The sequence below is a fragment of the Euleptes europaea genome, chromosome 2 (genome assembly GCF_029931775.1).
Source record: "Euleptes europaea isolate rEulEur1 chromosome 2, rEulEur1.hap1, whole genome shotgun sequence".
Taxonomy (NCBI): Eukaryota; Metazoa; Chordata; class Lepidosauria; order Squamata; family Sphaerodactylidae; genus Euleptes; species Euleptes europaea.
The window spans coordinates 107,747,502-107,759,498 of record NC_079313.1 but is presented as its reverse complement, the minus strand read 5'-3'; the positions used below and the strand labels follow the sequence as shown (position 1 = coordinate 107,759,498).

The window sequence follows — 11,997 nt, the reverse complement described above, 5'->3', positions numbered from 1 at the left end:
CCGACTCATGGCAACCCTATGAATCAATGTCCTCCAAAAAATCCTATCTTTGACAGCCTTGCTGAGATCTTGCAAATTGAGGGCTGTGGCTTCTTTTATTGATTCAATCCATCTCTTGCTGGGTCTTCCTCTTTTTCTGCTGCCCTCAACTTATCCTAGCATGACGGTCTTTTCCAGTGACTCTTGTCTTCTCATAATGTGACCAAAATGTGATAGTCTCAGTTTAGTCATTTTAGCTTCTAGGGTCAGTTGAGGCCTGATTTGATCTATAACCCTCTGGTTTGTTTTTGGCGGTCCACAGTATCCATAACACTCTCCTCCAACACCACATTTCAAAGGAATCTACTTTCTTCCTATCAGCTTTCTTCAATGTCCAGCTTTCACACCCATATATAGTAATAGGGAATACGATGGCATGAATTAACATAATCTTGGTGGCCAGTGACACATCCTTACACTTCAGAATCTTTTCTAGCTCCTTCATGGCTGCCCTTCCCAGTCTCAATCTCCTGATTTCTAGAAAGCCATGTATGCACAAATCCCATCAAGACTTAATGGAATCTAGCTGCTGGGCTATTCATTTCTGTCCTGTGAATTTCAGCAAGGTGTGTCTCGGGTGTGACTGACTTTCCTTAGGTTGCATTATGCAAACTCATCTAATGTCTTTAGCTTCAGGGTCTGAAGTATTCAGTTCAGGTATGTGTAGGGAGGATTGTAAAATTGGCCCAGAGGAAAATCTGTTCCAGAGCCAAGGAAGATATTTCCTGTTAATCTTCCCAATGCTAATTGAGCTACATTATGAAGGAGGCCACATACAGACTGGAGTATGTTTGCATTATACTCTTTATATGCCATTTTATTTTCTTGAGCTTTGGTCTGATTGTCAGTAAACCGCTTTACAGGATGTACTAGAGTTACCAACCTCCAGGTGGGAGCTGGAGATCTTACAGAATTACAACTGGTCTCCAGGCTACAGAGATAGAGATTGATTAGTTCCCCAGGAGAAAGTGGGAGCTCCCCAGGCCCCGCCCCCAAATCTCCAGGAATTTCCCAACTCAGAGCTGTACCCTTATTTATTTATGTTCTACCCCACTCTCCCCAGCCAAAGGCCGGGCTCAGAGCATCTTATTAATTAGCAGGGGTTATGTAACATTGTGTGTGTGTGTGTGTGTGTGTGTTAAGTGCCATCAAGTCGCTTCCGACTCATGGCGACCATATGAATCAATGTCCTCCAAAACGTCCTATCTTTAACATTCTGTTACATTCCAGGATTTGTACTTTTTAAAACTGAAGCAATATATAAATAAGTGTCGTCCCCCCCAAAAAAGCAGATTTTTTTCTTACGATAATACAGGGAAGCTTTTATTCATTTATTGGTATTCCTGTTCTAGTTTTTGTCAGGTATCTGGCAACCGATAAGTACCTCCTTGGCCCATGTTTTTCAGGGTGGAGGTGGTTGTATGAAATGGGAGAATAAGAGAGAATTAAGGGAATCCCCCCCCCCACGGGTATGTTTGTGCGCTCTGCAAATCCGCAAGTGAAAAGGTGCTCTTGTGCAGAGAGCAGGAGGCCCGCCATGGTGGGAAAACAATCTCTGAATTGGTTCCCAGTGAGTTCTAAAAAGGCTTCAATATGGTCCATAGAAAAAGCTGTAATGGTGAAGGCCAATGTGCTACAGCCTGTAAAGAACTAAACTTAGGGCGAAAACGCACAGTCGCTTTATCCTCCTTTAATCCCTGTTTTAGCCAGGACCGAACACACATTAGGCGAAATGCATGCGTTCAATCCTGGCTGAATCCTGGCTGAAACAGGGATTAAAGGAGGATAAAGCGACCATGCATTTTCGCCCTTAGATTCTAAGAGACCTAGGTTCGTCTCATCTCTGCACAGTTATTTTATGACCTTGGGCAAATGTCTGACCAAACTTCCCAGCAGTACAATGGGAATAAAATCACAGAGTAGTGGTAATGATGAAAATGGAGTGCAGTCCTACAAAGTTACACCCTTCTAAGCCTGTTCTAAATGGATTTAGAAGGCTAGAACTCTGTTTAGGATTGCACTGTAAATCACTTTGCAAGTGAAAAAAAGTGCTCTATAAGTGCTACCTCAGCAAGCCCCCTTTGGTTATACTGGATCCAGCATTGGGTGATCGTCTGTCTCGTATGTACATTGCCAGATGGTCTGGTAATCCAGTGTATCTTCTACCTCCTTTGGCAAAATCTACGTAGCTAGACCCTTTGAGAGAGGGGACCCTTTGTTCCATGAGACCTACAGAATCAAGGGGTAACTTAACAAAGGACCAATATGATCTGTATGTGTATGGAGGTGCAGGTGTACAAACTTGCAACAAGTGGATTCTTTCTTTAAATTAGTGCTTGCTCTGCTGAAATATTTCAGAGCCTTTCCCCCTTTTGCCCATACTGACACAGGACCGTGATGGCAGGGGATCTCCAAGGAGCAGCAAGGGGACTTGGCTATGGACAATGGCAACAAAAAGCTGGGCTATCTTCTTATTTCTAGTCATCTTTGTCTTTGGCTCCATGCTTCAGGATACGGGTGAACTCCACATAGTTGAAATTGCCTTTTTTGTCAATGGGGGCTTCTCGATACATCTCATCGACTTCCTCGTCTGTGAACCGGTCGCCCATGGTGGTGAGCAATTCACGCAGGTGATCCTCATGAATGAAACCTGTATTGGAGATTGTGGAAGAGAGGGAGGGGAAGAAACACCCCCCGCAAAAAAAAAATGTCTGGATTATTACAGGATCACTTCCAAGACAGCTCCTACCATGAGGAAATTTAGCCATCTTAAGTGTCATATTTTGGTTGCCATTAACAGGGGGATAGAAACAGATCTGGTCCATGGAACACTCCTTCACAAGCCCCCTGAAATGATCTACCAGCTGAGACTGAATATCCCTTCCCTGCCTTAGGATCCCAGAAATACATACTGTCCACCCCCTTTTTGAGGTATTGGTCTAATCCCAGGCCACCCTTCACCTTTCCAGACTGAGCTAATTAACTCATTCTTTGTGTCTTTGCTATTCCGTGATTGAGGCTCCAGCTGGGGAGAAAAAGCCACATGAAGATGTGCTTTCATCATAAAAATGGATTTGCTGACTATTTAGATTTTGATTTAGTTCACTGCGAGGTTAAATCAGGTAACGAAACGTCTGTCTCATAATATTCATTGACTCACCCACCCCTGAAGGCACAGTTTCCAATGTAAAGGAATCTATTCCTATTATTTTTGTTTATTTCCCCCGGGTTGTATCCTACTGCTGTTCCGCTAGCAGAAACGGGTTTCCCCCCTTCCTTCCCTCTCCTCTGGCATCCTTTTAACCCCTGAAAAGACGTGGCTGGGGGAAAGAAATGTCTCACAGGCTGAAAGGGTTGGTGGGGGGGGGGCTGCATCAAACAGAGGAGTCAGGCCCCCTCCATCAACAGAATGCTGGCAGGATGAACCTCAGGGTGTTTTATAGACAGAGACTGCAGGTTGTTGCGCTGGTCCGAAGCAACATCCAAAAAGAAAAGCCTTGTAACATCTTTTGTAGGGGCAGATCGGAAATGGTCCCTGGAAAAGGCCCTGCCCTCCCCAGGAGTGAGGGAAGGAGAGACAGCCTACCTGGTGTCACTTCTTTCCAAGCCCTATACAAGGCTCGGGTGGGCTGGGAAGCTGGGCCTTGGGTGCCCCCCCCCCCGGGATGTGCAGGCTCCAGGCAGGCTGGATGCTACCTCCCCTGGCCTCACACAGCCCTTCTTGCTGTTTGGCTGACCCAGCCCACTTGGAGGGGGGCACCAGGCCACCAGGAGAAATCTCGGTGGCCATAATGGCCAATCCACCCCAATTTTTTATTAGGACCCATCAAAAGAAATACAAAATATTTGTCCACGTTTTCAAGTTACCCAGACCACTTTCCCACACAGACAATTGAGGGATAGGGCAAGGATGCCAGGAGTAAGTCTCAATGGGTAGCTGCGTTAGTCCGTCTGTAGCAATAGAAAAGAACAAGAGCCCAGTAGCACCTTAATGACTAACACAATTTCTGGTAGGGTATGAGCTTTTGTGAGCCACAGCTCACTTTTTTCAGATAGGAGTAAGAGTTTCTCATGAAACAACACAATGTTTGCTTATTATTACTTGCTGAAGCTTAACTTAGTGTTTCCCATTGCCATGGAGAATTGATGTGAATTGAACGTACCTGTGGCTTCCTCATCAAAGCACGCAAAAGCATTTCGGATAACATCTTCTGGGTCGGTGCCATTCAGCTTCTCTCCAAACATGGTGAGGAACATAGTGAAGTTGATGGGCCCAGGTGCTTCGCTCATCATCCCTTCCAAGTACTCGTCCGTGGGATTCTTCCCTGAAAGATTCAGCCGGGGAGAGTTTAGCCTCTTGTCTCAGTGGCCTAGTTTGCCTTTTAGTTAAAGCTGATTGCTGAAGCGTCAAAACATGTGGTTGCTGCACCCTGTTCTTACATGAGAGGGTGAAATAGAGAAACTGAAACTGGAGTGAGGCTACCTTAAGAGAGTTGCATCTTGCAAGGGAGAGCCCTACTGGACCAAGTCCTAAAGCATCCTGCTTCCCACAGTGACCAAACGTCAAAAGTCCATAAGAAAGGCATGAAGGCAAAAGACTTCCCACCCGGTTTCTTCCCCCTCACCACCCACCCAGCAAGTGGTACTTAGCAGCAGAGGGCCTCTCTCATTTTAGGTTCTATCAGCCATCATGGCTAATTGCCTTTGATAGACCCGACTTCCATGCATTCACTTAATCCCCCTTTGAAGCCGCCTAATCAAATAGTCGCCCTGACCTGGCTGGCCTAGGCTAGCCTGATCTTGTCAGATCTCAGACACTAAGCAGGGTCAGCCCTGGATGGGAGTACTTGGATGGGAGACCAACAAGGAATGCCGGGGTTGATACGCAGTGGAAGGCAATGGCAAACCACCTCTGTTAGTCTCTTGCCTTAAAAACCCTAGTGGGTTGCCGTAAATCAGCTGTGACTTGATATCCTGCACACACACACAATCGAATGGCCATGGTAATTTCTTGTGGCAGTGACTTCCATACATTAATTGTGTGAAGAAGGATGTTCCAGTCTGTCCTCAATCTGCTGCCCATCCATTTCAATGATTATGCTAAGTTCTGTTCTAGAGAGAGAGAGAAGTCTTTCTCTGTTTGCCATACGATTCATAATTGCATAACCCTCTGTCATGGTCATATTTATTTTTCCAGACTTCAAAGCTCCAAAAGCTGTAGAATTTGGTCAGAGCAAAGGTGCTCCAACACCGAGGAGACTTGTAAGACCTAGGATTGTCCCTGATTATCACAGGTCATTAAAATTCCAGACAAAAATGTACATAATAAAAGTTCATTTGCTGGCAATTTTAAGGTATGAATTTGCCTTCTGTTTTTCTGCTGGGTGTTAATTAGTGGCTACATTTATCATTTCGTACATTTTAATCCTAGCCTCCCTCCAAGGAGTTCAAGAGAGTACACTACTCTTAGATCCTGGGAGTAAAGCCAGGAACCAGGGTAATCCCATTTTTTTGGAAGGACTCCCCACAGAGGGTGGTATAGTTGTCAGAGTGGCTAGAATATAGTTAAGAGCGTTGGACTAGAATCCGGGAGACCCAGGTTTGAATCCCCACTTGGCTATGGACCTCCAGCCCATTCCTGAGGTTCTGGGCCAAAAGTTCTCAAGAGGTGCACAAGCGGCCACGCCGGCGTCTGTGCCACTTGCGCCAGCAGCAGTGCCATTTGTACCCCCCAGACTGACACGGACGCCGGTGTTAGGGCTCTCGCACTGGCCTCCCTGGACTGCCATGGCAGTGCGGCCCTGGGACGCCAGCTCGGCCACCCACTGGCATCCCAACAGCACAAGTCCATGCTCCATCATCCCAGGGGGCATTCCCGGGGCTGGAGCTGCCATTAGGCAGCTTCCTGAGCCCTTTCAGGCTGGGAATGCACCCTCACGCCTTAGCGGTGTTGCACCAGGTTTTTGCTGGTACAGCCTTGCTTTTCTCTATGGGGCTGTCTTCCCCCATTTTCTATTTTTTTGTTTTAAAAAAGGCTCAGGAATGGGCTGTTAGCTTGCTAAGTGACCTTGGGCCAATTGTTCTCTACTGCAGAGGGTTCTTGTTGTAAGGATAAAATGGAGGGTATGCTGCTTTGGGTCCTCATTGAGGAGAAAAGCAGCATCTCAATTAATAAGTACATTGTTGTCCAACTAATGTTTTATTTTGGCTGTGCTGGCTGTTTTTCTATCTTCTTGAGACTCACGGCTGATCTTAAGGATAAACTACACTCAACAGTGAGTTTTCTCAATGAATGTGTTTTGAACAGTGCCACTCCCTATCATCCAGCATCCTTTCTCTGGTTGTGGCATATGGACACAACCCCAAATCCATCAATTATCAATCATGAATTTGAACAAAACAGGCATCCAGTAACAGAATTTATTTTAGCTTATACTCTCATGAGTCAGAGCTCACTTTACGTATCTGATGAAGTGAGTTCTGGCTTGCACAAGATGGAATATATTTTGTTACTGTTTAAGGTGCCATGGGACTCCTGTTTTATTTTCATTTGCAGATAAATACAGCTACCCATCTGAAATTAGTCACTGGAAAAGAATCATGTTTGGACACACATGCGCCAGTTCTTAGCTTACATATCAATATGCATAAATATCCCTGATACGCTAACCCTGGAATTCCCCTCTTCCCATTTTTTTCTGTCTGAAATTCACTGCCATTTTGAACATATGAAGCTGCCTCATATTCGTCCTGTGTTACAGTGAATGCATGTATAACACATGTACATTCCATGTACAGTATACACTTGATTTTTTAAAATAAGGGCATTGCGTCATTCTCATGTTATATTCCATGCATGTAAAGCTGATCATGTTATTTAAATACCATAATTATCCAGGTACTGGTTCCATGTTTAATTTTTAAAGCCAACACACCTTGGTTCTTCCTTAAAAACATGCTCGCACATACATGCAGGATGTATGTGCATTCACTGTGACATGTGAACAGGGCTACTGAGTCAGGCTTTTGGTCCATCTGGCTTAGTAATGCCCACAGAGGCTCTCCCAAGTCTCAAGAAGAGGAAATTGTCTTCCCCAACGCTTCTAGAGAGCTTTTTGAACAGAATCTGGGACCTTCTACATGAAAAAGAAGTCCTGTGCTCCTGAGTTACTCTCTCTCCCGATCTTCCAACCTTATGGTGTCTCTTGAATGAAGACTGGTCTCTTGCATTAGAGCATCTGTCTTTGCTTATGAGATATATGCGGTTTATGAACTTGAATAATTGCATTTTGTACAAACAGTTAAAATGATGGGACGTGTTTCCATAGTGTTTACATCAACTAGGCTGACTGCATCCTAGTAGTGCACTTACTTTTTCTCTGCTTTTTCTCTACAAGGTCTTTCTAGCCTGAATATAAACAACATTGCCTCACTAAGCCAGGGCAATAAAATGCCCCTCTGACCTTGGTCTCACAAACAAAAGTGAATGGACCTTTTGCTGATATGAGAAGATAGTTTCCTAGGAGCTTCCCTTTAAGTTGCCCATAAATCAGATCCTGGGGATAGAGTGAAGGAACTGACATGATTAGTCAGAATGCTCAGTAGCCAATCAGGAATGGATGCGGGGTTGTTGTTTTTTTTTTGAAATTTCCATGGGAGAAATATTGCCAAGTTCATATAACTCATTAATTTAACAAATGGCAGGAAAGGGATTCCAGTGTGGTTCAGGTTGTCACATGCCCACACCCAAGTCCAGTTTCTGGATAAACTACTCCCAAAGTGCTCATTGGCTCAATACAAATTCAGAAAAAGCCATTCTTTATACTTGTGTATAATCAAGTGCCCTCTAGTGGTCCTATGTTCAAATGCAACCATTTAAACTCCTAAAGCATGTATTGTTATGTTTCACTGTATCATCATATTATGTTTCACTCATGTGAACACATAAAGCTGCCTTATACTGAATCAGACCTTTGGTCCGTTAACGTCAGTATTGTCTACTCAGACTGGCAGCAGGTCTCCAGGGTCTCAGGCAGAGGTCTTTCACATCACATACTTCCTGGTCCTTTTAACTGGAGGGGCCAGGGATTGAACCTGGGACTTTCTGCATGCAAAACAGAGGCTCTTCCACTGAGCCATAACCCCTCTCCAGCACCCTCTTCCTGTTTCTTCCCCTTTCTCCCAAAGATTTCCCCCACACACACATTCATATTTCTTTTATTTTTCCCAATGCTTTTGATTTCTATCAAACTAGGTTGTATTTGCATGCCTTGTAATGCTGTTGAGAGTGGTCCGATAAGGCTACAGAATGAAGGTCAATGTTTGTGAACTGAACGTTCACGTAGGGCCCTTTCATTCCATACCAGCCACTCTGAATTTGAGTCTATCCCTATAGGAAGTTGTCTATGCTTGTTGGATGACCATGGGCAGTTCACAAACTCTCTGCCTAATCAGCCTGACAAGGTTGTTGTGAGGATACAATGGAGGAGAGGAGAATGTTGGGTCCCCATTAGGGTTTCCAACCTCCAGGTAGTAGCTGGAGATCTCCTGCTATTACAACTGATTTCCAGCCGATAGAAATCAGTTCACCTGGAGAAAATGGACGCTTTGGAAGGTGGACTCTATGGCATTATACCCCATTGAAGACCCTCCCCTCCCCCAAACCCCACCATTCTCAGGCTCCACCCTCAAAATCTCCAGGCAACCCCACCCATTGCGGAGAAAAGTGGGGTATAAATAAAGTAAATAAATGCTTTTAAGATATTTTGATTTTAATAGTTGTTTTAGGAAATTTTTATGCATTTTGTGATTGCAGTAAGGTTACTGCATATACTCTGAATCTCGGGGGGGGGGGAAGTGTGATAGAAATATTCTAAATATTCTAAATAAAGTAAGTTAGAATTCACAGGGGATGACCACTACTTGCATTCCCTATTTGTACATTTTCAGTAGTGCCTTGCAGACTTGTCTGAATCAGAATGCTGGACTCAGTGAACCTTGAGTCTGATATCATGGTGTCACTCTTGTGTTTTTTCCTTGTTTGAAAGGAGACACCACATAGTGAACTCAGCTGGGAGGGGGGGCAAAGGTGCCACCACTCTCCCGGTGGGGAAGGCGCCCCTCTTGTAATTTGTTTGTCCCTATCCCCATGCGTTCAGTTTTTTGAACACGCAGTTATAAATCCTGAGACAGAACAGGGACAAACAAATTGAAATCTTGCCATGTATTAGCGGCCACAGTAGCCATTACATTGGGGTGCATTTAAAGGCAGATCCTGAACCTACAGACTGAGAGGAATAATGATTCATTGCTTACTCGAGGAGGAAGCTGATCCATAACCTGAAACTAAGAGAAGAGGGTTTGGAGCAGGAAATGAGGTACACCTGACAGCAGTTTGAATGCCTAGCTCAGTCATCCCTGGGACTTTTTGTTGTTAGGATGAGTTAGCTGCTAAATGAGACCATATTGCAATTTGCATTCAAAAGGACAAAAAGTGCTGTATAACAAGAACTTGCAAGCAGAGAAAAATAGCACGAGCTCTATATATAGAAATACAATGATATAATTGAAAAAGTATGCAAAGCACACCAAAAGTTGTATTATACCAAACTGTAGATACGGCGCAAATTCAATACATTATGCAGTCGAATAAACTACATATAAACAAAAACAATCTTATGGTTATTTTTAAAGAGGCAAAGGACTGCGGTAAGAAAACCGCAGTAGAAAGTCAATTTCAACAGTCCGGTAAGTTGGTCATGCACAGTATGGATATAGATGTAATCCAGTAATTGGAGTGATGGCATAAGAACATAAGAAAGGCCCTGCTGGATCAGACCAAGGCCCATCAAGTCCAGCAGTCTGTTCACACAGTGGCCAACCAGGTGCTTCTAGGAAGCCACTAACAAGACGAGTGCAGCAGCACCATCCTGCCTGTGTTCCACGTTTCGCTTGAGTGCTTCAGCCAATAGTCAATCAGCATTAACCAACAGTGCTGTATTCTATTCGACCAGCAAGCAGGTTCAAAAGACAATCATGAGATCTCAAGCGAAACGTGATAATATCTAGAATTTACGTTCTAGCAATCTTCCCTCCTGTACTACGGCTACGTGTAACATTTATATCATTTTGGCTATTTTTATTTTGCAATAATGAACTCAATACATCTGAAACGTCCTTTTTCATACTGCGCATGACTGTTCTCTTCCGGAATTTGGACTTACCTTCAACAACTGCATTGCGCATGTCTGCCATCACTCCAATTACTGGAATACATCTATATCCATACTGCGTATGACCAACTTACTGGACTGTTGAAATTGACTTTCTACTGCTGTTTTCTTACCGCGGTCCTTTGCCTTATAACCATAAGATTGTTTTTGTTTATATGTAGTTTATTCAACTGCATAATGTATTGAATTTGCGCCGTATGTACAGTTTAGTATAATACAACTTTTGGTGTGCTTTGCATACTTTTTCGATTATATCATTGTATTTCTATATATAGAGAGCTCGTGCTATTTTTCTCTGCTTGCTAAATGAGACCAGGCAGCGCAGGCCTAGAAGGCTCTGAAACCTGCAGAGCACAAACTTGCTTAAATGCATTTGCATCTGCAAAGGATTTCCACACCCTCCTGCATTTGGGAGGGGCCAAGGCTCAGTGGCAGAGCATCTACTTGGGGGGAGGGGCTGTGGCTCAGTGGAAAAGCCTCTGCTTTGCATGCGGAAGGTCCCGGGGTCCCGTAGATGACGTGAAAGACCTCTGCCTGAGAACCTAGGTAGCCGCTGCAAGTCTGAGCATCTCTCCAGGGTCTTTTATATCACCGCCTGAGCTCTTTTTAGCTGGAGATATACCAGGGACCCTCTGCAGGCAAAGTGGATCCTGTACCACTGAGCCACAATCCCAGAGCCTGCCCTGCCAACGTTTCCTCTTTTCTACAACTTTTACATAAGCTGGAGTGCTGACTTCTTTGTATGTATCTCATGAGTAGGGCTGCCAACCTCCAGGTATTAGCTGGAGATCTCTTCAGACGTCCTTAATTGCCAATCCTAGACTTCATCCAAGCACAAGGCATGGAATAAATCAGAATTAGCTGTTATAAAACGTGTCTGGAATGCTTCACATATATTATCTTCATAACCCTTACGACGACCCTGCAAAGTAGGTTGGTACTATTACCCCCATTTTGGAAAGGTGGGAGGGCTGAGACTTAAAGAAAGCAGATTTCCTTGCACTTCTTAATTAGTTCATGGCCCAGGTGAGATTCAAAGCTAGGGATTTCCAAGTCGCAGCTCATACTATTAGCTGCTGTGTTGCACCAGCACGCTTTGCTTTATTACCGAGAGATGCCAGCATGTCGTGCAGATCCTCCTTGTCAATGAATCCATCACGGTTTTGATCAATCATATTGAAAGCCTCCTTGAACTCTTGGATTTGTGACTGGTCAAACATAGCAAAGACATTGGAGGTGGCACGCTGAGGGCGCTTCTTGGTGGTCTTCGCTTTGGCTCGCTTACTCGACATCTTGTTGGATTTCTTTTGGCCTGGAAAATAAACAATGATTTACTGGATGCAAGAGAAGGCTGAACAAATTAATTCTGCAAGAGCTGGCAACCAGGAATCTCCCCCTCCCCCTGGATTCTTATGCAGTGAATCTCTGAAACTGATTTGAACCTCAGCTTTACAGATGTGCAATTTATCAGTGTAAACATTTGTCTGACTTTGGAGAGTTAAAAATTTGGTCCCATTAATCAAGTCCATGCTAATTAACCACCCAATTGTTTTGTGACAGGAAAATAATGTGGGGCCAGGGAGGAGAGACTTTAGGGATATGTCCAGACCATTGTAGACTGCATTCTTATGCAAACTTTGGCTTGTTTGTGATAAGAATGAGCCAGGAAATTCTTAGCTCTGCATGCTCACTCTTGCCTTCATCCACAATATAGAGGCTGACATTT

At 44.2% G+C, this 11,997-nt stretch overlaps 1 protein-coding gene across 1 annotated transcript; it reads right to left on the bottom strand.

The window, feature by feature from the left end:
- Nucleotides 1–2,498: 2,498 nt before the first annotated feature.
- On the bottom strand, nucleotides 2,499–11,580 carry MYL9 (myosin light chain 9). Its single transcript, XM_056845355.1, has 3 exons — nucleotides 11,380–11,580; nucleotides 4,203–4,364; nucleotides 2,499–2,689 (listed from the first exon to the last, which is right to left on the bottom strand). The coding sequence occupies exons 1-3, from the start codon at nucleotides 11,561–11,563 to the stop codon at nucleotides 2,517–2,519; spliced, it is 519 nt and encodes a 172-aa protein (XP_056701333.1). The 5' UTR covers nucleotides 11,564–11,580; the 3' UTR covers nucleotides 2,499–2,516.
- Nucleotides 11,581–11,997: the final 417 nt, after the last annotated feature.

Excerpts from the sequence above, each read along its gene's own strand:
- MYL9 (XM_056845355.1), bottom strand. The coding sequence starts at position 11,563 with ATGTCGAGTAAGCGAGCCAAAGCGAAGACCACCAAGAAGCGCCCTCAG. Across the intron at positions 4,365-11,379 it reads CGACATGCTGGCATCTCTCG|GGAAGAATCCCACGGACGAG; the intron begins GTAATAAAGCAA and ends TGAATCTTTCAG. Across the intron at positions 2,690-4,202 it reads CTTTGATGAGGAAGCCACAG|GTTTCATTCATGAGGATCAC; the intron begins GTACGTTCAATT and ends TCTCCAATACAG.